General features: G+C 38.4%; 2 protein-coding genes and 1 non-coding gene across 9 annotated transcripts in view; all 3 read left to right on the top strand.

The window, feature by feature from the left end:
- Positions 1-4,363, top strand: part of SHCBP1 (SHC binding and spindle associated 1) — a 35,602-nt gene extending 31,239 nt beyond the window's left edge. For all 6 annotated transcript variants that reach the window (XM_055298712.2, XM_055298710.2, XM_063611897.1 and 3 more), the window contains 3 exons: positions 1,468-1,554; positions 1,902-2,043; positions 3,553-4,363. In XM_055298712.2, coding sequence (XP_055154687.1) covers positions 1,468-1,554; positions 1,902-2,043; positions 3,553-3,878 — 555 coding nt within the window. In that variant the 3' untranslated portion in view covers positions 3,879-4,363. The remainder of the gene's footprint in view (positions 1-1,467; positions 1,555-1,901; positions 2,044-3,552) is intronic.
- Positions 4,364-7,592: 3,229 nt separating this feature from the next.
- LOC129492617 (ankyrin repeat domain-containing protein 26-like) overlaps positions 7,593-26,999 on the top strand; it is a 107,477-nt gene continuing 88,070 nt past the window's right edge. For both annotated transcript variants that reach the window (XR_010114216.1, XM_063611899.1), the window contains exons 1-6: positions 7,593-8,012; positions 12,352-12,466; positions 12,631-12,804; positions 16,602-16,705; positions 22,932-22,999; positions 26,154-26,207. Coding sequence is in view for 1 of the 2 variants with exons in the window: in XM_063611899.1 (XP_063467969.1) it covers positions 7,762-8,012; positions 12,352-12,466; positions 12,631-12,804; positions 16,602-16,705; positions 22,932-22,999; positions 26,154-26,207 (766 nt within the window). In the remaining variant the exon portion in view is untranslated. The remainder of the gene's footprint in view (positions 8,013-12,351; positions 12,467-12,630; positions 12,805-16,601; positions 16,706-22,931; positions 23,000-26,153; positions 26,208-26,999) is intronic.
- On the top strand, positions 20,704-20,806 carry LOC129457861 (U6 spliceosomal RNA). The gene has a single exon (XR_008649413.1). It is a non-coding gene; the product is annotated as a U6 spliceosomal RNA (small nuclear RNA).

Below are 26,999 nucleotides of genomic sequence, written 5' to 3'. Positions count from 1 at the left end.
TTTCCTCCTCATTCCTGAAGAATATTTTCACTGGTTATAGGATTCTGGGTTGACAATTTTTTTTCTTTTAGCCCTTGAACAATACTGTGTATCTTTCATCTGACATCCATGGTTTCTGATGCTGTCAATCACATTTTCTCTCCTATAGGTAAGGCATAAAATTTTCATTGATGCTTTCAAGATTTTTGTTTTTAGCTTACACTAGTTTAATTATGATGTATGTTGGCATGGATTTCTTTGAGTTTATCCTGTTTGGTGTCTGCTCAGCTTCTTGAACCTGTAGGCTTATTATCCAAATCCTGCCAAATTTGGGAGCTTTTAGTCACTATTTCTTGAAGTATGTTTTTAGCTGCACCTCTTTCTTTCCAGGACTCTGATGACATGAATATTAGATCTTTTGTTATATTCCAGCAGATCCCTGGAGCTCTGTTTACTTTTTTTTCAGTATGTTTTCCTGCTATTGGGTAAATTTGATTGTTCTGTCTTCCAGTTCACTGATTCTTTCCTCTGTTGTTTTCATTCTGCTGTTGAGCACATCCACTGAGCTTTCTATTTTAGTTATTGTATTTTTCAATTCTAAAATTTCCATTTGGTTCTTTATATCATCTACTTCTTTGCTGAGACTTTCATTTTTCATTGGTTTTATGTTTGTTCATAATTGCTTATTGAAGCATTTTTATCGTGGCTGCTTTAAAATCACTGTCAGTTAATTCTATCATATCTGACATTTTGGTTTTGGCATCTATTAATTGTCTTATTCATTTTGACATTTTCCTGATTCTTGGTATGACAAGGGATTTTCAAATGAAAGTTGGATATTTTTGTATTATGTTGTGAGAATCTGGATCTTCTGTTTTAACTTGGCTTCTCTGATACTACTACAAGAAGGTACAGGGTTGGGGGTAGATGGGCATCATCTTGTTACTGGTGGAGGTAGAAGTCATGGTTCCCACTTGGAAAGCCATTGTTTGACTCATAGAAATGATTTTTAAGTTGGGTTGGGGTATTTTAAAACTGACACGTTTTGGAAAATGTGGGGTCTTGTTTCTATCCTCAAATTACAATATTTTATTAAATTCAAATACTTTTCTCCAACTAATTGAGTATCTGAGAGACTGGTCATTTTGAATAAGTGCGTCTTTTAACAAAATTGTTAAATGACTTTTTTTTTTTCTTGGCAGAATCAGAAAACATTTATCTAGAATGAAAGCAAGTAGAGCAAGAATCAAGTGTTGGCACTCTTAGCGTGTGTGTGTGGTTTTGAAAATGATAAATTGTCAACAACTTGCTAGAAATGGAACAAATGGAAATGTTGATTAAAAATGGCTGATAAAACTTATCTGTAAAATACTTTATCTTTGTGCTGTACATTTGTACTGTGTTAAAGGCTAAGAAGTAATTATAATAAACTCTTATGGTCTTGCCTTTTAAAAACTGATTGTCATTATCTCAAACTGTGACTCACAGGGTGCTGGTATAGAAATCTACCCTGGGAGTCGGTGCACCCTGAGTGACAATGGGATCCATCACTGCAAGGAAGGGATCCTCATTAAGGTGAGCATCGGCCAGAACACCTACTTTTCAATGGATAGAATGGCTTCACCTACAAATTATGCTTTATTAAATTGTTGGGTTCTATTTTCTGGTTTTGAAAAGCATAAACAGTATACACATTTCGATAATATCAGTGATTGGAATCTCTTGTGAGAATGCTTTGTTACCTATAGATCTGCAGAAATGACAGAGAAAAGCTGTGTCACTAAGGGCTCAGACTGTACTACAACATGGGACTAAACATAGCTTTTCCTCTTTATTTTTAGTATAGTGTGAATAAAGAAGAATTTTAAGGCAGGAAATGTTGAATATGACAGTTCCTAAAACATTTGTTTTCAATGTCACAGGACTTCTTAGATGAACATTATGACATTCCCAAGATATCCATGGTGAATAATATAATACATAATAATGAAGGTTATGGTGTTGTCTTGGTGAAACCTACAATTTTCTCTGACCTGCAAGAAAATGCTGAAGATGGAACTGAAGGTATATTTAGTATTTTTAATATAAAAACCAGACATAATTTATTTCAGCATTAAATGCTGATTAAGGATCTGAGTTTTCCTCTCTTCCTTAAAAAAGGTTGTTGGGATATGCTTGGGCATGGAGAGAGAGAAGCTTGATAAAGTCATAAAATTATAGACCGTGAAAGAAACTTTCAAGGTCAACTAGTTCAACTGTCATTCAAAATCTTGATGTTGTGGTTTCTGTGCAGTTCCCTTATCATGCTTAGCTTCCAATGAGGGTGGATGTGTGATAGCAATGGTGGGTGTGTGATGCTATGGTGGGTGTGTGACAGCAACAGTGGTTGTGTGACAGCAATGGTGGCTCCTACTGGCATTTGTTAAGGCTGGAGGCAGTGAAATGAATGTGCCAGGTTGAAGGCTGCATTTCCTGGAGGGGATAGTGGAGTTTACCTCTGTTTTTATTGGTGGAAGTAAATGCCTTGCTGTCACCTGCCTTTCTTGGCAGCGAAGGGTAGCTAACTCAGTGGAAATCTGTGAACTTCAAGCTATGATGTAGATCACTATTAAGTCTCAGTCATAGAGAAGGATTAAGCTTTGATGTAGGTGAGGAAAGTTTAAAGCAGTTTATTTATTTAATCAGCCTTTTCAGTTTAAAGGGTAGTCCTTGTCATCCTTCAGGATCTGCTCCAGTTACATCTCTGCAAGTTCTTTATTTCTTCACAGGTCTCACAAAAGTAAAATAAAGGTGTCAGCTGGGCAGGACTCATCTGAAAGCTCTGGGGGCAGACTCTGCCTCCAAACGCATTCATGTCATTGATTGGCGGAATTCATCCCTTTAGCTCATGGGTCTGAAGTCTACATTTTCTTGCTGGCTGCTGGCTGCTGGCTGTTTGCTGGGGCTGGCACTCAGCTCCTAGAGGCTGCTCTCAGGTTCTTGCCTCATGGCCCCCCCATCTCAGCAACAGAGAACATCCCTCAAGGCAAATCTCTCATGCTCTGAATTTCTCTGACTCCCTCTTTAGCAACCAGCTGGAGAAAACTGATTAGCAATCTTAATTACATTGTAAAATTACAGTGCAAAATTCTTCTGCCATTTAATAGGCATGAAAGTAATACCAGGGGGTGGGGATCATGGGGCCTTTCTAGAATTAGCTGCTAGATTGGGACTTCATTTAGAAAAGTGGCACTATCTTATCAATCTGTGCATCCTATCTCCTAACACAGTGCTTAGCAGATAGTAACTATCCAGGAAATGTCTGTTGAGTAAAAGTGATTCTGGGATGAAAAGGGTAAAGGAAGAGTTCAAAATTGGTGATCCTGTGTGAGGGTCAGGGAACCTTGGCATAGAAAGCAAGGCAGCTGCTTGTTGAGAATCTTATGGCAAACAATTTTGTAAAATCCAGTTAGGGGACAGCAGAAATCCTTTGCTGAAAAAAACTTGAAAGCTCTAACAGACTGTGTAGAAATATATGTTTTTGTTGGGTTAGCTTGTATATTTAACTTTGTTATTATTTGTTTGTTTCTGCAGAAAATAAAGCGCTTAAAATTCAGACAAGTGGAGAGCCAGATGTGGCTGAAAGAGTGGATCTAGAAGAGCTGATTCAGTGTGCAACTGGTAAAATGGAGCTTTATGCAAGAACTGACCCTTCTGAGCAAGTCGAGGGAAATTGTGAAATTGTAAATGAACTAATTGCTGCCTCCACACAGAAAGGCCAGATAAAGAAGAAAAGGTTGAGTGAACTGGGGATCACGCAAGCTGATGACAACTTAATGTCACAGGAGATGTTTGTTGGGATTGTGGGGAACCAGTTCAAGTGGAATGGGAAAGGTAGTTTTGGCACATTTCTTTTCTGACCACAGTGATGTAAGTAGATAGCAAAATACTGGATTTTGCACATGCTGCCCTAAGAATCACTGCTGCCATTGTAGTTTGCTGTATTGTCTGTATTTTATATTTGATTATTTGGGCTTGAGTAAAAGGTAGATTTATTTCCATTTGCAGGTGTTGCACATAAAACACTCCCTCTTTATAAGAAAAATCATAAATGCATATAAAATAGAAAATATTTGGAGATTGCTTATCTGAAAGTCTTGCTTTCTTGTACACATGGTTCTCTCGTATTAAGCCTGGTAGTAACTTTTTAGTGTAATTACCTTTAGCGCTTCAAAGATGAGGAAGAAGGGAAGGGAATGCAAGACTAGTGCATAAAAATACAATAGGTGTCATATGTATAGCATTCTTCTTAGAGTTGCCTTTTCATCCCAATTACAGTGTGTCTGATTTCCATCTTGTATTTGCATAATACTTGTCTTAAAATAAAAGCTTTTATGATTGGGAATTTATCTGCCTAATCAGACTTATTATTGAGACGTCAATGGGATGCATTTTTCTGTTGAGCTATGCAGTCATCAAAACAGCGATAGACAGCATAGGAGGTTTGAAGCAGAAATGAAACGTGTTATTCAGAGCCAATGTTGTACACAGAGCATTTTCACTATTGCTGAATGGGAATGATTAAAAACAAGGTATTTTTCGGGCCAGGTGGTGGCTCACACTTGTAATCGCAGCACTTTGGGAGGCTGAGTCAGGAGGATCACTTGAGCCCAAGAGTTCAAGACTAGCCTGGGCAACATAGTAAGACCCTGTCTCTACTAAAAATAAATTAAAAAAAAATTAGCTGAGTGTAGTGGTGTATGCGTGTAGTTCCAGCTACTCAGGAGGCTGAGGCTGGAGGATCCTTGAGCCCAGGAGGTTGAGGCTGCAGTGAGGTGTGATTGCGCCACTGCATTCCAGCTTGGGTGACAGAGCAAGAACCTGTCTCAAAAAAAAAAAAAAAAAAGTATTTTTCTCTTACCGTTACAGTATTCTGATTATATTACTGACACAGTCAAAATGATTAACTGTACAACCTGTATCTGCTGGGTGTTCCTGGTATCATATTGTAAAACAGCTTTAAAAAATATTTATATTTTAAAAACTGTATGTGACATTAATATGCCTAATGATTAAAATTATAGTGATGAAATAACAAAATTGAATCTTGTTATATCTTTTCAAACCCACTATGGGCCGTAGTGTCAGTGTAGCATATGTGGTCCATTGAAGAACACACGGTATTTTGGTATCTGTTTTCATGCTTTAGAAAGAGTATTACGTTTTTTCCCATTAAGTGTGGTTACGTTTGTTTCTTAAATTTGAGTAAAAAATAATTCTTATTTTTTGGATGCTACTAAATGTAGGATTTATGTTAGATTTACTATTTGATCATTGAAAGGTATTTTTACTTTTAAAAAATCTTGTTGCAAAGAGGTTTAAAAAGTAATGTTCATTTCTGCATCAGTTTCAGCCAAATGTTGATATTAAAACCTTTTATTCTTTTTTTAAATTTTTGCCTCTAGATGTGATGCCTTAAGATAAAAACCATTTATTCAACTTAAAAAAAAATCACTTTTTTTTTTTTTTTGAGATGGAGTCTTGCTCTGTCACCCAGGCTGGAGTGCAGTGGCACTATCTTGGCTTACTGCAACCTCCACCTCCTGAATTCAAGCAATTCTCCTGCCTCAGTCTCCTGAGTAGCTGGGATTATAGGTGCCCGCCACCATGCCCAGCCAATTTTTTTTGTATTTATTTTATTTTGTTTTGTTTTTGAGATGGAGCTTCACTTTGCCACCCAAGCTGGAGTGCAGTGGCATGATCTCAGCTCATTGCAACCTCAGTCTCCTGGGTTCAAGTGATTCTCATGCCCCAGCCTCCCAAGTAGCTGGTATTACAGCCACCATGCCTGGCTAATTTTTGTATTTTTAATAGAGACAGGATTTAACCATGTTGGCCAAATTCCTGACCTCAAGTAATCCACCCACCTTGGCCTTCCAAAGTGCTGGGATTACAGGCGTGAGCCACTGTGCCTGGCCTTTTTTTTTGTATTTTTTAGTAGATATGGGGTTTCACCATGTTGCCCAGGCTGTTCTCAAACTCCTGACCTCAAGTGATCCACCCACCTCAGCCTCCCAAATCACATTGATTTTTCAATTGAATTTCTACTTTATCTTGGTTTAGATTTTGTAGATAAGTTAGTAACATGAATACCTTCCTTGTTCCTTTTTATAACATGGAGTTTTTCAGATTTCATTTCTATTTTAGCTTAAATCTAAGCTTATATTAATTTTTATTCACATGATTCATCATAATGAGTAGGCCTACTTTGTTCTTATTTAAGTTATATGCAGTACATTTTGCCTCAATCATGGAGAGTTAAACATCTCAAATGGTATAGCATAGGGAATTTAGGGAGTGCCCTAGAGGGGTATGGGTTTGATATTTGAGATGAAAACACTGATGTGGAGAAAGGATAACCTTCTGTGTTGACTAATTTTGTGTCCTGTCCTTATGGTCCACCCTCAGTGTGACCTTGAATTTATGGCAGGTAGTAAAATTCTATACCTTGATTTGAATATTTTATTTCAGCTTCTTTAGATGTATTTCCCTTCCTCAGTTTCTTGTATTATTGCACTATAGATATTAACATGAATATATTTTTAAAAACTGCCCAGAGATCATTTGATCTCAAGTGTACATACACCTCAATTTTCTGGAGTTATAGAAGGATGGTGAAATAACCATTTTCTGGATTTTGCTTTTCAGAGGGAGATTGAAGAAAGTTCAATAAAACACTGATGAGCTCATAAGAACCGTGTCATTCATGTTTCTTTGTAATTCAGTTTGCTGTTTTTATTCTTATTCATAGGGAATGCCCCATGATTGACGTCTGGTAAAGCTCACAGTTGCTAAGCATCAGGGGATTGAGCCTCCAATCAGTGTGGTAGTGTCCTGACCTTTTAAATAGAGCAGACCGCGCAGGATCCCCAGACAGCTGAGGAAAGCCTCTAATATGACACAGATGAATGCAACCCAGCATCTCCTCTGTCTTTCCTCCAGCAGCGCGGGCCCCGGGGTCAGTCTCAACCAAGGCGGACAGGCCGGACTGCGGCGGCAGTGGCTGCGTAGGGGCGGAACCGGCCGCTGGGCTCCATCCAGGTGGCTCTGGGCACAAGCCAGGGGAGCGGGCACAGGCAGGCACCAGAAGCTGTGCTGGGAGGGTCTGCTGGCTGGGCAGGGAGTGGTGCGCTGCCTACTCTGAGGTCCTCGGGTCTGAGCTCAGCAGCCTTCGCTGGCGCCCGAGCTGCAGCTGCGATTTGCAAGGAGCTCCGCCCGCCAGAGAATGTCCTCTTGGGGGTTTCCCCAGGCGAGGCCTTCAGGCATCCCAAGGTTCTCTAGCTGCTCTAGCCTCAGTCCTGTGTTTCCACGTGGGAATGCCGTCTTCACACGTGACTGGGGCTAGAGTAGCTGGAAGTTCAGGATACCTTTCCCTTCCGGGGAATGTCCTGAAAACTCTGCCAACTCTCACTGACGTCGGGCGGGAACGCAGGGCTGGTGACAAGCTGTCATCGATGTTTCTGACACGTGAGCCATGCACATGCGCGCTGAGAACGGTTGGCCACCTGTTGGTTGTGCGCACGCGCAGTGACGGAGCTGTCAGAGGTGCGCATGCGCAGTCGGGCGTACCGGCTTTGCTTGGCGCGTCTTGGCTGGTTGGCTTCGCTTGTTACTGCCTCTGACTTTGGAAACCGCAAAATTTCCTGGTTGGAGGTGGTGGCTGACCAGAGTGGCTTCGTCTTATTGGGCCCATGAGGCTGTGATAGGCGGACTGGTGCTGATGTGTCTCTGATAGCCTCCGCCATGAAGAGGAGCTCTGGCCTCGGGGGCCAGAAGGGCCAGGGGCCCTCCGACTCCTTCACCTGCTGGTGGTGTTGCAGGGGGGACAATGTCGCCGAGCGCGATGACAGCCCCTTCGCCCAGTGCGGGTACAATATCCGAGAGAAACACCTCGGCAAGCTCCACAGAGCTGCCAGCCGGGGTGAAGTCTCCAAGGTGGAGCGCATCCTTTCGCGCGGGAACGCTAACTTGGATGAGAGAGACAAGAAGAAAAGGTGACAGGAGCTGGGGCTGGGGGCGGGGACTGGGAGGAGGCGGGTGTGTGGGAGAAGCGCCCCCTTTTTGGCGGGGGGATGCGGGGTGGGGGGCGAGCCCTCCTGATCCCGGGGTCCTGGCTTTCCTGCCTCCGCAGGCTCCACAGCACCTGGCCTGGGGAAACCTTGGAGGGGTTAATTAAGTCTATACAGCACTTTATGTTGAATGGACACATTTCAAAACATATTTTTTGTTTCTTTTTATGAGACGAGTTTCGCTCTTTTTGCCCAGGCTGTAGTGCAGTGGCGCGATCTTGGCTTACTGCCGCGATCTTGGCTTACTGCCGCCTCTGCCTCCCTGGTTCCAGCAATTCTCCTGCCTGAGCCTCCTGAGCAGCTGGGATTGTAGGTGCACGCTACCACTCCCGGCCAATTTTTGTGTTTTTAGTAGAGATGGGGTTTCACCATGTTGGCCAGGCTTGTCTCCAACTGCTGACTTCAGATGATCCATCTGCCTCGGCCTCCCAGAGTGCTAGGATTACAGGCGTGAGCCACTGCGCCTGGCCAACGTAATGTTATATACGCTATAGACAGGTGCATAAGGAGAGCAATAGTTCCCATGACATTTCAACTTCTGGGCTAAAAATTCTTCAGATTATATCTAATATTTATTTTTATATAAATGTACATCTACGTAAATACGTTCTTTACTGAGGAATCTTAGAAGGAAACTTTGAAGTGGGAAGTCGTTCCTGTTCTTGAGTAGGAAGATTCGTTTTTCTCAAGATGTGAGCTCTTTGTCTATCAACTTTATATAAACCAGATAAAAATATTAAAGTTTTAACATTTTAAAATTAAACTTATTGTCTGTGTTTTACTATTATGATGACATGAAAATGTTTTTTTGTAATGAGGTGAGAAAGACTGGCATTTCTATATATCAAAATGTGCTATTAATTTCCACAAATTGTTTATTAACAGCTGAAAAGACAGTAAATGAATGAAACAGAATAGAAGATCTAGAATTGCCCAAATATATGTAAGAATTTAGAGCTTGATAATGTTGACATTTTAGATTAGTAGGAAGGGTGAATTATTCGTAAATGAAATGCCTGCTGTCTGGAGAAAACGAACTAGATTTTTATGTCACAAAAATAAGTTCCTGATGAAATATAGATCAAACGTTTTAAGTATACAAAATAAGGAAAGTACCAGAAGAAGACACACATGCCTATTTATATAGATACATTTATATGTTGACAAAGACCTTCTTAAGAACTTCACAAGCAAGCATTCTGCAGGTTGATTTAGCAAAATAAAACTTAAAACACTCTGTAAATAAGAAAAAAAGACAACCTACTTGCAAAATATTTACACTACATACATATAGCACACACACATATACTACATACACACATCAGGTGAAAAATGTATCTTCATATTACAGATAATTCAAATCAACAAGAAAATAATTCTAAATTTGGGCAAAGTACTTCTTTTGTAGATCTATAAGTGACATAGGAAAAAATATTTAGTGTTTCTTGTAAGAGAAGTAATTCATGTTAAAAAAGAAATAAAATACTGTTTCCTATCCACAAAGTTTGTGACGATGAAGACAGTGGTACTTATACGGCTGCTTAAAGTTTAAGTTGCTGATGACTTTTCAAGTAGAGAATTTGGTGATAAGCACCACATTTAAAAAAACATATATGCCCTTCACTCATCAATTCCATTATACTGAAATATTTGTAAAAAATAGAGATACATCCAACTTGTTTTTCTCAGTACTGCTTAAAACCTCAATGTATTAAGAAAAACTCATATGGTGGATTTTAGAACTAAATTTTAGTGCATCCATAGGATGGAATAGTAGCCGTTGAAGGTGTGACTAGATACAGACTTATTTTGACATGTGAAGATGTACTTTGCTATACAAATTGAGAAAAAATTATTTTGAGTGTACATACACATAGACTATACTCTTGTTTTAGCTGAAAATATGTACCAAATATGAATACATTTATTCCTGGGCATTTGTACTGTAAGTACCTTTTTTTTCTTGTCTGTGATTTCTGCAATGAGCATGTATAAAAGTTATAGTAAAGGCTTATTATTAATGAAATAATCCTTGGGAAAAGAAGAATACATGAAACTTGCCTAGATAAAAATAATTTCTCACTTTCTATTATTTTATTTTTGTGGTTTGGTCTCTTCAGTTAACTTTTAGCCTCTTTTGGAGAAGGGGGAATCCTTTTATTTGTGCTTAAAGGTTTTATTATGAGTATATTTTCATTACATACATGTGTTTTTACTATATACAGATTTACTACATATGTGAAAAAAAGATTAAAAATTTTAGTTGTGTCCTTATGAAAATAAAAAATAGCAAATATAAGTGATTATTACTATTACAAAAGTATTGCTTTATCTTATGGGAGTTTTCCTTAAAAATGTTGAACTCCCCAACTGTATTTTTCCATTGTTTTTTTAAATAAAATAATTTTCTTTTTGAGACAGGAGCTCACCCAGGTTGGAGTGCAGTGGCACAATTATGGTTCACTGCAGCCTCGACCTCCTGTGCTCAAGTGATCCTCTCCTCAGCCTCTGAGTAGCTGGGACTGCTGGTGTGCGCACCATGCCTGGCTAATTTTTGTACTTTTTGTAGAGACAGGGTGTCGCTATGTTGTCCAGGCTGATCTTAAACTCCTGGGCCCAAGTAATCCTCCCACCTTGGCCTCCCAAACAGCTGCAATTACAGATGTGAGGCACCACGCACAGCTTCCATTCTTTCAATCGATTTATTCATCAAACAGAGGCTGGACACCTGTTATGTAGTGCACATATTCTACAATCTTTCAGGACGCTTTCATCCTTAAAAACTTCATATTTACCTGCCTAGCTTGAGCAAGCTGAGAGATTTAAAATTGGAGTATTATAACTTAATCTCAACTGAAGCTTTTCCGTCCTCCTTTAAGCCATTTCTGAAGGTGGAAAATAGCAAAATAGAACTTTTTTTTTTTTGAGACCGAGTCTCTGTTGCCCAGGCTGGAGTGCAATGGCACAATCTTGGCTGATCTTGGCTCACTGCAGCTTCCGCCTTCTGGGTTCAAGTGATTTTCTTGCCTCAGCCTCCTGAGTAGCTGGGATTACAGGCGTGCGCCACCACATCTGGCTAATTTTTGTATTTTTAGAAGAGACAGGGCTTCACCATGTTGGCCAGGTTGGTCTTGAACTCCTGACCTCAGATGATCTGCCTGCCTCAGCCTCCCAAAGTGCTGGGATTACAGGCATGAGCCATTGTGCCCGGCCGCAAAATATAACTTCTAACTACTCTTTTGAAAGTTTATAACAGTCTTAAATGTGAATATTAATCATTGAAAGTGTCTGATTTACATCCATTCTATAAATCTAAATAGAAAATAAAATAAGCCATATGCTTTCATTTGAATTCTGAATTTCTTTTGGCTTAAAGTGTTTTTTTTTTTTTTGAAAATCAAAGTAAGAATGAGTTTGTTTTAAACATTTGTTGTCATCTTTATTTTCAGTCCTGTCATTCCGTAGTACTTTTAAGAACTAAAATTTATTTAAATGCCATTTATATGACTAGAACGGCCCTAGATGTGTTGTATATACCAATTCTACTTATTACAAGACACCATGGATTCTGTGATGCCCCATCATTTTATGTCTCAATAAGAGAATTATTTAAATGTTGCCAATTTTAGTTGTAATAAGTCAAGAATTGTAAGTGGGATTCCAATGTCAAAGATGTTAAAATATGAGCAAGTGAGCAACTTAGAATGATCAGAGTGCAATGTTACCTCTAATCTTTAAACGTATCTCAAAGAAGATATAATTGTATCATTTTACTTAACTAAAATCTTGTATTTGTTAAGTAGTAGTATTAGTAAAAATTGTAATATCTAAGAAATACTGAGCTGTTATTTGTGCTAGGAACTGTCTAAATACTTTGTACAGTCTCATGCAAGCATCACAACAGTGTCCTGTGAGACAGCCAGTATTTTTAACCCCATTTTATTAATGAGGAAATTGAGGCAAAAAAGGCTAAGCAATAAGTCGGAAGTGACAGAGTTTAAAGTAGGATTCCGGTCCAAGTTGTACTGAATCCAAAATCCAAGGTCTTTCTATTGAAATAGGCTGCTCTTTCATTAATATAGTGAGTAATAAGAGAGAGTAAAAAGTGTGATTTCTTCACAAAAAATTAAATATTTGTTTGGAAGGCAGAGAAATCACATGCTACTCAATGTTTATAATTATATAGATGATTTTATGTTTTCAGATGATTTTATGATTTTATGATTTCCAATAGTTTCCTAAAAATGTCGTCTCCCTCTTATAGGACTGCTCTGCATTTGGCCTGTGCCAATGGCCATCCAGAAGTGGTAGCTCTTCTGGTAGACAGAGGATGTCAACTTGATGTCTTTGACAACAAAAACAGGACAGCTCTGCTAAAGGTACATAGTAGTCAACGATTTCAGCATGAGATGGATTTGATACAAATACACAGAATAAAATAAAATCCATCTCGTTTAAACAGAACTCATTGGTGAAACTTGTGGAATGCTTATTTTGAACTCCTAGAATTTACAATCTATTGCTTGGTCTAATTAACTGACAGGCGGTACAATGCCAGGAAGAGGAATGTGCGACTATTTTACTAGAACACGGCGCCGACCCAGACCTTCCAGATGTCTATGGCAATACTACCTTACACTATGCCACCTACAGTGAGGATATCCCAATGACAAAAAAACTGCTTTTACACCATGCCAATATTGAAACAGCAAACAAGGTATAGATCAACCAACTTTATTTTCAAAATATTTGAAATGCATTTGTTTTAACATTGACTTATGTACAGGTCAGTTTCCCATATTTGGAAGCTCAAGCATAACCTGAATAAAAATATTTGGAAATAATTATAAAATGTTACTTTAAATATTGATACTTTTAAAGAAGCATTAGAGGGTATATCTTTTTAAATGTATTTATGGTAAAATTTTTGAAAACACTGAATTTGAAAAGGTAATACTTTTAAATTTTTTCCTTCCAAGTATTTTTTTTCTAATTATTATGCAATTACCCTGGAAAGTGAAATTTGCTCTGGAAATAGGCTTTATCTTAAAATGCCAGGAAAACTAGCACATTTTAAATAAATAGAAATCTTGATGCTGTTGATAAGTTCCTACACAGAGTAATGTATATGAAAATGATTTAACTCTCAGTGCCAGGGCTTGAAAGGGAAAAATGGAAAGGGTAAGGAGAGCAACCAGAAATATGCAGACCAATCTGGAAATTAGGTAATTGAGGGAAAATACCGAGAAGAGTTTTTTTGTTGTTGTTTGCTTTCCGTTTGTTTCCAGTTTATGTGTCTAGACAAGATCTTTTCAGTTTTGGGGATAATAGTTTTCAGTTTGGGAGAGAGTTAATGAGTTGTTCACTCATCTAGAGATCAATTTTAGGAGGACTGTGAGGAAACCAGTTTGGCTGTGAATAGGTGGTGATGAAGTGGGAAACCCTTAAGCAAGTAATTAACTGACTTATCCTATGCTGGCAGAAACAGCTGCTTAGATAAATGTCTAAACACTGCTCTCAAATCTAGACTGTCTTGAGGGGAAGGTGGAAGATAAGGAGCTTATAAATAGCAAAGTCAAGTTGGATCTTGAGTTTACTAGTCCCTGTTCTATTCCTACCCAAACAAATTATGTGGAGTTTTCAGTAAATGTAAAAGAGAGAGAAAAAACTCTCAGTAAATGTAAAACAGAGAGTAAAAACTCTTTTAGTCTTTCCTCTTTTTGGCCAAATCCTCAAAGATAAAGGTAACTGGTCATGTGGTGAGAGATGATGGAAGTAATTGTCGACTGCACTAGTTCTCAGCTAGAATTGTGCATCACCGTAACCTAGGGAAATATAAAAAATTCTACAAAGCTAACCTCTCCTCTGACGATTCTGATATAGTAAATCTAATAAAGCCTAGACATACATGTTAACAAATGTTTCCTTGGAGCCAGGCATGGTGAAACATAGCTACAGTCCCAGCTACTCAGGAGGCTGAGGTGGGGCTACTGCTTGAGCCAAGGAGTTTGAGTCTAGCCTGGGCAACATAGTAAGACCCCGTTGCTGACTAAATAACGGCAAATTCCTCAAAATTCTGACACATGCCTGGTTAAGAATCACGAATAGATAAGTGTAATATATAAATTGCTCTTCTAGAGTTAAGAAATCTCTAGAAGAGTTGGAGTTTGATAGGTACTACTTCCTTTAAATCTCTCCTTTTCCATAATATTAGCCCATTTTTCTTTACCTTTGTGGTTGGGAAGCTAAAAGAAATATTATTGGCAATATCTATCAGCTTACAGAATAACACCTTTTCCTTCCCACCATTAATTATTTACTGCCATTCAGCAGGTCTTTATAAATTTGCTATGGGTAGTCTTTCATTTAAAAATTTTTTTTGAGACAGGATCTTGCTCTGTCACCTAGGCTAGAGTGCAGTGGCACAATCACAGCTCAATGCAGCCTCAACCTCCTGGAACTCAAGTGATCCTCCTACCTCAACCTCCTGAGTAGCTGAGACTACAGACATGCACCATCATGCCCAGCCAATTTTTAAATTTTTTTGTACATACAGCATTTCACTATATTGCCCAGGCTGGTCTCAAACTGGGTTGCTTCAAGCAGTCCTTCTGCCTCAGTTTCCAAAAGTGCTGGGATTACAGGCATGAGCTAGTGCACTCAGCCTGGGCAGTATTTCACTAAGTGGAGGCTGACCCCTTCAGGACTTCACATCTCTTTGTTACCATTCAGGTAATTAGGCCAATAAATCTTTATTACAAATGGAGTTTCCTCAATTAGAATTGTAGCAAATTCTAAACCTTTTGTTGTTGTTGTTGAAACTGTATTATGAGCTATATCAGTATGTCTGTTCATAGAATTTTGGCATAATCAGGATGACAGTTTTAAACCCTGAAAACCATGCAGTTACTAAGAGTACAGATACAAATTCTTTTTTTTTTTTTTTTTTTGAGATGGAGTTTCGCTCTTGTCCCCCAGGCTGGAGGGCAGTGGCTGGATCTCAGCTCACTGCAACCTCTGCCTCCCGGGTTCAAGAGATTCTCCTGCCTCATTCTCCTGAATAGCTGGGATTGCAGGCGCCTGCCACCACGCCCAGCTAATTTTTTGTATTTTCAGTAGAGACAGGGTTTTGCCATGTTGGACAGGCTGGTCTTGAACTCCTGACCTCAGGTGATCCGCCCGCCTCGGCCTCCCAAAGTGGTGGGATTACAGGCGTGGGCCACAGCACTCAGCCATAAATTCTTTTAATCATTTCATTTCAGCATTCCTATGAACTAAATATCTATTTGGCTAACAATCTCAGAAAACTACTTACTAATAGATTTTAAATGAATAAATGCTAGAAAAATTATTGAAGTGGGTAGTATGAGTCTTAGTAGCAAATTTTATTACATGTTGGGGACTGGTTTTTTGGTAAAACATCTGAAACTAAAGAAAGAAAATATTTTACATGCAAACACTTACTTTATGCACAACCATTTGGCAACACATCCACGGCAAGTTTAAAAATGCAAGGGCTGTGGTCTAAATGTGGCCCATAGGTACGTTTCACTTGCCTTCATAAATTGTGTCAACATGTAAAATTTAGGAGACTCATATACAAATCTGGATTTTAGGCTTCTCTTTAGAATCAGATTTGGTGTCCCTTGAGCCCACATCACTGTTTGGTCTGATGTGCAGAGGTTACCCCTTTCTATGAGGCCTGTGTTCTCTAGTTTGCCGTGGTGCCCACCTAGGTACCTCACTCAGGTCACCCCCTTTGCCGTTGTAAGCATTTGACAACTCTCGTCTTAACAGTATATTTTGATAAAGATGTCAAGGCTTTCAAGACAGTTTCTATTTGTTTATAATATATAACCTATATTTTATATAAATCACCTTAGCACCAGAGTTGAATTTTAAAATTTAGAAGTTTTAAAAAAACTGCTAAATTCTATATTCTTTTTATTTATGGTAAATATTCTTTATATTTAACTCTTGTTTTTTATATTTGCCATAAATAACCACCTTCTCATTAGCATGCCTATAAGCCTTTCTAGGTTATTCCTAGCTGTAGCTGGATGTGTTACACATCTGGTAAAGTAAACATTCTTTGCAATGCAGCTTAAGAAACACTAGTCTAGACGCAATAATTTAGATCATTAATAAAAACACTTGAAGCTTTTACTAATATGTCTTAAGATTTGGGAATATAGAGATAAAAGATAAAGCCCCTGCCCTCAAGAAGCTCTTGGTTTACATGGAAAACAATAAAATCATTACAATATACTATGCTAAGTGCTATGACAGAAGCGAAGATTATTGGAGCTGGTATTGAAGTGAGTTTTGGAGATGACCAGAGTTCATGTGGTGAGGCGGAGGAGGAGGGGTTTTTCCAAGGGAAGAAACAGCACACGGGAAAGCAAAGAAGAATAAAAAGGAAAGGACTTACTTACTTACATAAATATAAGGTTTCCAGTTCAGTTGAGAAATATATAATGTTGTGAATTATCAGTTGCTCTTGCTGTTTTACAGGATGAACTCACACCATTTTTGCTAGCTGTACATGAACAAAAACAGCAAATGATAGAATTTTTAAGAAAGCAAAAAGAAAATTTAACTGCAGTTAAGTTTGAAAGGTACAGTAATTAGTTCTTTTTTTAAAACCTGACTGATATTCTAGAGTGATAACACTCTCTCTAGTTAGAAATATTAGATTAATAAGAATATTAACTTGTAATTATTATGATATAGTAAAAAATATCAACACAAATCATTGGTTAAGTAGAAAAACTATTATTTGGACTGGGCAACATAGAGAACAGTATATAGTAGGATTCATCTTCTCTTATTATATTGACTGGTGTTTGTTATTTGTAATGTGATGTTTTTGGTCATGTGACCTGACCAAAGTGTTTTTATATTGGTTTTGTTAGTTGTATGAAGTGTAGATTTTAACTTTTAGTATCCTTTAAGATTTAATAAATATTGAACTTCTTAATCCTTTTATAGTAGTTTTTAACCTCTGCTTCTTATATACTCTTCCTTTAAACATGCTATATTAGACATAAATAGGAATTAAAAATCATTTTTTCCTCTAGATGACTCTTTAAGTTGCTTTCTTTGAAAAATAGTAATGTTAAGTTATCCCTACATGGCTGTTAATTGCTATTACCAGATACCGTGGGTTCATTAGTTTTTTTCTATTTCATTTCTAGTGTATTTTGATGTTTTTGTTTTATTTATTTTTTTAGGCAGAGTCTCGCTCTGTCACCCAGGCTGGAGTGCAGTGGCACAATCTCAGTTCACTGTAACCTCCACCTCCAGGGTTCAAGCGATTCTCCTGCTTTAGCCTCCTGAGTAGCTGGGACTATAGGCACGTGCCACCATGCCCAGCTAATTTTTTGTATTTTTAGTAGAGACAGCGTTTTACCATGTTAGCAAGGATGGTCTTGAACTCCTGACCTCAGGTGATCCACCCGCCTCGGCCTCCCAAAGAGCTGGGATTACAGGCGTGAGCCACCACACCCGGCCCTGATGTTTTTATTTGTAATTGCTATGGGCAGAGGAAGAAAATATAGCTTTAAATGAGTAGCTTTTTCTTCTAATGAAGACAAGCCATAGGTGGGTGAAAAAGAGAAAAGAGCTAGGCTTTAGATTCATACAAGACTGGGTTTAAGTCCTAGCTTTCTCACTTGCTAGGAATGTGACCTGGGAACATTACTTATCACCAAATATGTTTTTCTATATGAAAAGGAAGATAATAATATATCCTTCAAGGGTGGTTGTGTGGAAGAAAGATTTTATATATATATATGTGTGTATATATATACATATATACACACATATATTATATATACATGTGTTTTATATACATATATGTATTTCATATACATATATGTATTTCATATACATATCTGTATTTCATATACATGTATATGTATTTCATATACATATGTGTGTATATGTATTTCATATACATATGTGTATATATACACACATATATGTATGTATACACACATATGTATGTATACACATATATGTGTATATATGTATACATATCTATATGTATATTATGTATACACATCTATATATGTATATATAGCATTTAATTCAGTGCCTAGCACATGTGTATCGGCATTATTAACTGAAACTACTATGATTATTATTATTACTGTTAGTATTAGTATTTTTGTTTCCTGCCTGCAGATGGCTCTTACTTATCTGACCCCTAGCTGATTTTGAATTACAACATATCTGTCTTTAAATCTTTGCCTACATTAGATAAGGGATCTCAGCATAGTTTCTTACTCATCAAAGGACTTCAAGTTAGCAACTTCTATGATATAATACCCTGCTGGCACAAGAGGCTTTTTTTTTTTTTGTAAGCATTGGTGGTAATTTATGAAGATGAACACTTGAGCACCCAAGATGCTTATGTTTGTTAGTACATGTAAATGTTTAATTCTACATGGACAGGCAAGATATTAAATTGGTAAAGATATCAAATTAGTTTTTTAAATAACTTTCTTAAAGTTCCTAAGAAAGAATTTATCTCTCTGGTGTTTTAAAACAGCCCTCATTCTTGCTGTACATTGTGAATCAGCAAGAATAGTCAGCATTCTTCTTCAGCAAAATGCTGACGTGCTTTCCCAAGATATGTTTAGATGGGCTGCAGAAGATTATGCCATTTTTAGTCCTTTTACTAGGCAAGTTTTTACGTTAGAAAGCTAGTTTACACTAAATTGAGGCTTAAAATAATTATAGCTATTGAATCCTATACATCAGGTGAGATTTTATAGTTTAATTCACGTCATTTTGGAGTGACAGTGAGTTAGTCCACTTTATCAGCCAGAAATCAGGCTGGATTGGTTAGAAGTATCAATGGGTGCAGAATTCTTTATCTCAGGACTTTTCAGATCTTTACCTCAGAGACCCCGACACTGTCCCTTTTACTCCAAGTATAGCCACATGCATAGGATAAAAATAGTGCCACATCTCTGATTCCTCTAATTAATTATTTGGGTCTTGAAATGTTCAGTTTAGCAGAAAATCTCATATGGTCTTTTGAGGGCTATCTCCTATACCCTCCTCTTTTAATTTTTCAAGAACCTAAAGGGTTTCCTAAGTCCAAGAAGGATAAAAATGACAATCTTTTACTGGTCAGAAGTAAGGGAAGAAAAGGACATTCTAATCATTCTGTTGTTCCATTGATTCTTTTCCTGCATTATTGCTGTTCAAAGTGGTTCTGCAGTCTGTTAATGCTTGATTTTTCCCACCGGGATTCTCTTACTAATTCAGAGTCCTCAGTTTTCATGGTGATTCATACATAGACTTCATAGCTGTAACTTTTTTTAGTTCACGTACATATATGCTCAGCCATTGTTCGCAAAGCACCAGCATCCTGTTCTGACAGCTGGGCATCCTAGCTTTAGCCACACACATAGTGAGAAAATTGACCAACCTTCCCCCACACTCAAAACCTTATGTGGAGCCCACATCTTAGCCTAGACTTAGCTGAGGCCTTCATGGTAAGTTATCCTTTGAGGCCCTTGTTTGTCTTTTCTCTATCAAATATTAGTTGAGATTGTTCTAAACTGTCAAAGAGGTTACATAATGTTGCTGAAAGAGATCAGTGTTTTCTTACTCCATTGTTACCAGATCTGTACTCTGAGGCACCTTTATATGCTGTTTAGCACATTTTCTTAGGGAGCGGAAGGTTCTATATTATCCTTCCCTAGAGCAGTGGGTGCCAATTTGTGTGTTTTCTTTTTCTTTTTTTTTTCAATTTGTGGTTTTATCCTCAAGCGATATGTTTTCCATAATAATGACAATCTCCCAAGTTACTTTCATTTCTTTCTTTTTCTTTTCTTTTTTTTTTTTTTTTTGAGACGGAGTCTTGCTCTGTCACCCAGGCTGGAGTGCAGTGGCGCGATCTCGGCTCACTACAATCTCCGCCTCCCGGGTTCACGCCATTCTCCTGCCTCAGCCTCTCCGAGTAGCTGGGACTACAGGCGCCCGCCACCACGCCCGGCTAATTTTTTGTATTTTTGGTAGAGACGGGGTTTCACCGTGGTCTCGATCTCCTGACCTCGTGATCCGCCCGCCTCGGCCTCCCAAAGTGCTGGGATTACAAGCGTGAGCCACTGCGCCCGGCCTCTTTTTCTTTTCTTTCTTTTTTTTTTTTTGGGATGGAGTCTTGCTCTGTTGCCCAGGCTGGAGTGCAATGGTGCGATCTTGACTCACTGCAACCTCTGCCTCCTGGGTTCAAGCAATTATCCCACCTCAGCCTCCCAAGTAGCTGGGATTACAGGCATGCACCACCACACCTGGGTAATTTTTGTATTTTTAGTAGAGATGATGTTTCACCATGTTTGCCAGGCTGGTCTCGAACTCCTAACCTCAGGTGATCTGCCTGCCCTCAGCCTCCCAAAGTGCTGGGATTACAGGCATGAGTCACCGTGCCTGGCCTAATTACTTGCATTTCTACCTCAAGTTTTAAAAATATTTTCATATTCTACCTCACAGGAAACCATTCGACAGAATTATCTGAATCTCAAGTAGGTTTATTGGGTTTATCAGAGCTAAGTTTCATCCATGACTCATGAGTATTCACGCGTAAAGTAGGGTTTTGTCCTTGCTTCAGCAGCACACATACTAACACTGGAATAATACAGAGAAAATTAGCATTGCTCCTGCATAAGGATGACACACAAATTCATGAAGTGGTCCATATTTTGTGCAGTCCCTGGAAAGTCATTTGACAATTTTCTGACTAGCTCCGAGGAAACAGCATGAGTCAAAGCAAAATGGTTGGCACTTAATATTGAAATTGTGATTTTCACTACAAAAATATTCACATACAGTGTTCTATGGAATGAGAATGGAGCTGAGTAAAACATGGGATGTTGTGTGCAAATACATTGTTAGTATGTATCTCAGAAATGAGAAAATGTCAACTTGCATCTCCTTTGTGGAACTTACAAAAAGAGTTTTATCTTTCATGTCAGTTGGAGGTGAAAAATGGAGATTAAGCATCATTCTAACAAAGATCTACTGGTTCAGAATTTGAGTCTGTAAAGAAGGAATAGTAGTCCAAGGCAGGTCTTGATATCTATTAGTTTTTTGCCTTTGGTATGATTGATGAGCTCAGTAACAGTAGACAGTTATGTTATCTAATTTAATGAGATAATAGGTTTATAAATAAATGTAGTTACAAACTATGAAATATATGAGATGCCCTGAATTTTAAGCCACAAAGAGTAGAACACCTAATAAACAAAATTAGGACTTAATAACATTTCCCAAGTACCACAACATTTCAATATTAGAACCTACAAAAAATACACATTGGATTTTATTTGCAGTTCCATGATAGTTTCACCAATAAATTTCAAGAACAAATTATTTCATTGCTTCACTATTTTTCTGAACATTCAAAATATGTTATCTCATTAAATTTTTATAACAACCTAGTAAAATAAGACAGTAAAATTCTCACTTTTTAGAAGAAGACATTGAACCTAAAAGCAACTTATCCAAGAACTAGTAGCTTTTGGTTATGGAGCTAGGGCTTATTCTGAGTTAAGATACTTTACATTATGTCAGGCTTGTAGGGTCCAGCCCCACAGGGTCCGTGGGTTTTCTCCCTGTGTGCGGAGACGAGAGAGTGTAGAAATAAAGACACAAGACAAAATGATAAAAGAAAAGACAGCTGGGCCTGGGGGACCACTACCACCAAGACGCAGAGACCAGTAGTGGCCCCGAATGTCAGGCTGCGCTGATATTTATTGGATACAAGGCAAAGGGGCAGGCTAAGGAGTGTGAGCCATCTCCAATGATAGGTAAGGTCATGTGGGTCTCGTGTCCACTGGACAGGGGGCCCTTCCCTGCCTGGCAGCTGAGGCAGAGAGAGAGAGGAGAGAGAGAGATAGGTTACACCATTATTTCTGCATATCAGAGACTTTTAGTACTTTCACTAATTTGCTACTACTATCTAAAAGGCAGAGCCAGGTGTAAAGGATGGAACATGAAGGCAGACTAGGAGCATGACCACTGAAGCACAGCATCACAGGGAGACGGTTAGGCCTCCGGATAACTGCGGGCGGGCCTGACTAATGTCAGGCCCTCTACAAGAGGTGGAGGAGTAGAGTCTTCTCTAAACTCCCTGGGGGAAAGGGAGTCTCCCTTTCCCTGTCTGCTAAGTAGCGGGTGTTTTTCCTTGACACTGACGCTACCGCTAGACCACGGTCCGCTTGGCAATGGGCATCTTCCCAGATGCTGGTGTTACCGCTAGACCAAGGAGCCCTCTGGTGGCCCTGTCCGGGCATAACAGAAGGCTCGCACTCTTGTCTTCTGGTCACTTCTCACTATGTCCCCTCAGCTCCTATCTCTGTATGGCCTGGTTTTTACTAGGTTATGATTGTAGACCGAGGATTATTATAATATTGGAATAAAGAGTAATTGCTACAAGCTAATGCTGAATGATATTAATATATAATAATCTCTATGATCTATATCTAGTATAACTATTCTTATTTTATATATTTTATTATACCGGAACAGCTCGTGCCCTTGGTCTCTTGCCTCGGCACCTGGATGGCTTGCCGCCCACAAGGCTAATGCAAGTTAATTTACTGAACTATACTGCCTTCAGTTCATGAGTACTTCATGTTATTTTTTTCTTCTTTAATTAGAAGCTTAAAGAGAAGTTTGTAGAGCTTACAAATGGGAAGCATATGGGATAATTAAAATTCTAAAATTAACACATATCATTTGAAATACTCTAAGAATTTAATATTTTTGGTAATTATTTTTATATCAGTTTTAAAATAGTAATTTTACTTATTTCATTTTTACACATAGCATTCACCAAGTAATGTCTGAATACAAAGAAAACGAGACACCTAGAAATCCTCAAAATAGCAATCCAGGTAAGACTTCTAGTGGTAAATTACTCTTGATGGTTTTACCATAGATTAACAAATAAGAATAAGGAAGTTTTAATCACCAAAGAGTAGTTTAAAAACTCACTATGTAAATTGCATATATACACACACACACATATATATATATACACACACATATACACGTGTGTGTGTTTTAAATTTCTTCTTAGTAGGTTAGATTTCAGAATTATTTAAAAAGTCATGTGTAGATAATTTATAATCTCAAACAGTATCATCTGAAAGGAATCATTACTTTAATTGTAGCCCCTAAAATCTTATATGATTTTTTTTGTATAAATAAGAAAAAAGATTTTTAGGTTAGTATGTGGTATGTTTTATTTATAGTCTCATTATAACAAACTGGATATATTATGAAATTGGAGCTTCTATTTAATTTTTAAAATAAATGGTTTTTATTGTTGGGCACAGTGTGGCTCATGCCTGTAATCCCAGCACTTTGGGAGGCTGAGGTGGCTGGATCACCTGAGGTCAGGAGTTCGAGACCAGCCTGACCAACATGGAGAAACCCCGTCTCTGCTAACAATGCAAAGTCAGCCGGGCATGGTGGCACATGTCTGTAATCTCAGCTACTCGGGAGGCTGAGGCAGGAGAATCACTTGAACCCGGGAGGTGGAGGTTACCGTGAGCTGAGATCACGCCATTGCACTCCAATGTGGGCAACAAGAGCAAAACTCCATCTCAAAAAAAAAAAAGGCTTTTATTTAGTAAATAAATGTCAATTACAGTTGACCTTTGAATAACATAGGATTTAGTGGTACTGACCCCGTGTGCAGCTGAAAACCTGTGTGTAACTTTTGATTCCCCCCAAAATTACCTACGAATAGATGACTATTGACCAGGAGCCTTATTCATAACATAAACAGTCAGTTAAGACATTTGCTATGTTATGTGTGTTACTATACTATATTCTTACAAGAAAGCAAGCTAGAGAAAAATGGCTATTAAGAAAATCATAAGGAATAAAAATATATTTACTATTTATTAAGTGGAAGTGGAAGTGGGTCATCCTCATGGTCTCCAAGTTGAGTAGGCTGAGGAGAAGGAGGAAGAAGGAGATTGGCCTTGCTGTCTCAGGTGGCAGAGGTGGGAGAAAATCAGCATATAATTAGACTGCTGCAGGTTAAACTCCTGTTGTTCAAAGGTTAACTGTATTACATAGTGATTTATGTCACTAAAAAAAGTAACTTTTTAAAACTGGGAACTCAGCAATACCCTTCTGGTACCATAAACAAATGTTAATAAGAACTGTAAAACTTATCCAGTGTGCACTAATACTAATAGAAAATTATTTTTTTGAAGATACCAAGTGTAGAAGTCAGAAAAGCAATTTCTCGTTGAAAAGCACAGGTCATGTTACATATTCTTATACCGACAAGGTCTCACTTATTGACTTCATTCTTCCTAATTTGAAATTGAATGAGATACATTTACTTCATTAGAACAAGTTAAGTTCTTCTCTCCACTAGTTAATTGTCATGATAACAGTAATTTTGTTAGAACAAAATACTTTTACCAGTAGCCAAAAGGTTATTGTAACGAATACCGGAAATAGTCCAACTTTAGGCTCAACATATTATAATAAAAGTATAAAAGTGCTTCGCAATAACAGATATGCTACTATGCTACCTACATGTGACATCAAATACATTTTACAGTCTGAACTGTATAGAACACTTTTAATTTAGTACATATTAATTGAAGAACTTTTACAAGTTTGATTTTGCAAGCTACCAGTGAGAAACACGTAGTCTTGGTCTTTAAGGTGCTCATAATAGACTACAGCTGTCCTTATTTCATATCTGTGTGTTTTTTCAAGATTTATTTATTTATTTATTTATTTATTTATTTATTTATTTATTTTCAGAAGGAGTCTTGTGCTGTCACCCAGGCTGGAGTGCAGTGGTGCCATCTTGGTTCACTGCAACCTCCGCCTTCTGGATTCAAGCAATTCTCCCTGTCTCAGCCTCCCAAGTAGCTGGGATTATAGGCACCCACCACCATGCTCGGCTAATTTTTTTTGTATTTCTAGTAGAGATGGGGTTTCACCATGTTGGCCAGATGTCTCGAACTCCTGACCTCAGGTGATTCACCCACCTCGGTCTCCCAAAGTGCTGGGATTACAGGTGTGAGCCACTGCGCCCGGCCAATAATTTTCAAATAAAATATTTTTATTCATTTATACGCTTGTCCATTTAATGAATAAATTATCAAGAGGGTTTTAGGGAGTAAGCTTCTTTTTTTTTTCATGTTACAGTATACAAACATTTAAAAATACAGTCAGGGGCTGGGTGTGGTGGCTCAGGCCTGTAACCCCAGCACTTTGGGAGACCGAAGCGGGCGGAACACCTGAGGTCAGGAGTTGGAGACCAGCCTGGCCAACATGGTGAAACCCTGTCTCTACTAACAATACAAAAATTAGCCAGGTGTGGTGGTATATGCCTGTAATCCCAGCTACTTGGGAGGCTGAGGCAGGAGAATTTCTTGAACCCAGGAGACGGAGGTTGCAGTGAGCCGAGATCGCGCCACTGCACTCCAGCCTGGGCAACAGAGAGAGACTCTGTCTCAAAAAAAAAAAAAATATAGTCAGGGCTGGGCATGGTCACTCATACCTGTAATCCCAGCACTTTGAGAGGCTGAGGCAAAATAATTTCTTGAGCCTAGAAATTTGAGACCAGCTTGGGTAACACAGTGAGACCTCAACTCTACTAAAAATAAAAATCAAAAAATGAAAAAGTTAGCTGGGCTTGGTGGCATGCACCTGTAGTCCCAGCTACTTGGGAGGCTGCACTCCAGCCTGGGCAATGGAGCAATACCATCTCAAAAAAACAAAACAAAAACAAAACAACCAGGAGCTTGTTATGATCATTTTCATTTATATTATTTGCTACTTCATTCAGTGTCTACTACTATGTGTTGGATGCTGTCTGGAAGCATATAATGATCACTTATTATGTTAAATATGTGCCAGACACTTGAAGTATGTGGTGAGGAATGAAAGCTGTTAAAAAGTGGGTAGGATTTCAGGTAAGCATGCAGAAGGGGTAGAACTTTTCTAGGTAAAGAGGCAGAAGGATGATGTGGGCAGAAGGAACAGCTAACAAGTTTGTATGTTTGGCAGAAGGAACATCTAACAAGATGGTGTGCTTGGGAGAAGGAGCAGCAGGTGCAAAAGGTAAGATGCTTGAGTGAACTTTGCAGGGTTTATGAGCAGTTCTATTTTGCTATTGCAAAAACTGAGATGGGAGTGATTGGGAGTAGGTAAAAACCTACGTAAGACAAGCTCATGATGGACTTTTTAATACTTTATATTATTAAGCTGAGTAGATCTTATCCTGCAGGCTATGGGAAATTTACCAGGTGGAGTGCTTTGGGCTGCAAATAATAAAGGACCTAACTAACAGTGACTAAAACAATGGGAAGCAGAGTTGCTTTGGTGGGTTGTTCAGTGATAACACTGGGTCCCACTTGGTGTCCCTGTTTCAGCTGTGCCGTTGGTAGTGTTTTGTACATGTCTCCTTTCATGGCTGGCTAATTAGCAGGAGCTCCAAACATCATGTTCTCACAACACGATTTCTTAAGGCTGGAAGGGCTGCTTTTCTTCTCATGTTTCTTTGAAATAGGGAGAAAACTCAGAAGCTTGCAGTGGGCTTCCTTTCACATTTTATTGGCTTTGTTACACCACATGCTCATTCCTAAACCAGGCACTGGGAAAGCAAATGTAATGACTGTGATTAAATTAGAATAGTTATTTCTCTTGTTGGGGAGGGGGAGGGGTATTAAGATGATAAACATTCAAATAGACTTGTGGTTCTCCAGCAAGAAAGAATAAGGAATGGTCATTGGGTAGGGAGGCAGCAATGTTTTCTGTAGGAATTCATTATAGAATTGTGAGCAGAAAAGTCACAAGATTAGATTTGAGTATTAGGACATTCTGATTATGGTATTAATAAGTTTTTAATGTAAA

Source organism: Symphalangus syndactylus, chromosome 11, assembly GCF_028878055.3.
Source record: "Symphalangus syndactylus isolate Jambi chromosome 11, NHGRI_mSymSyn1-v2.1_pri, whole genome shotgun sequence".
Lineage (NCBI taxonomy): Eukaryota > Metazoa > Chordata > Mammalia > Primates > Hylobatidae > Symphalangus > Symphalangus syndactylus.
This window is presented reverse-complemented; position numbering and strand designations above follow the sequence as displayed.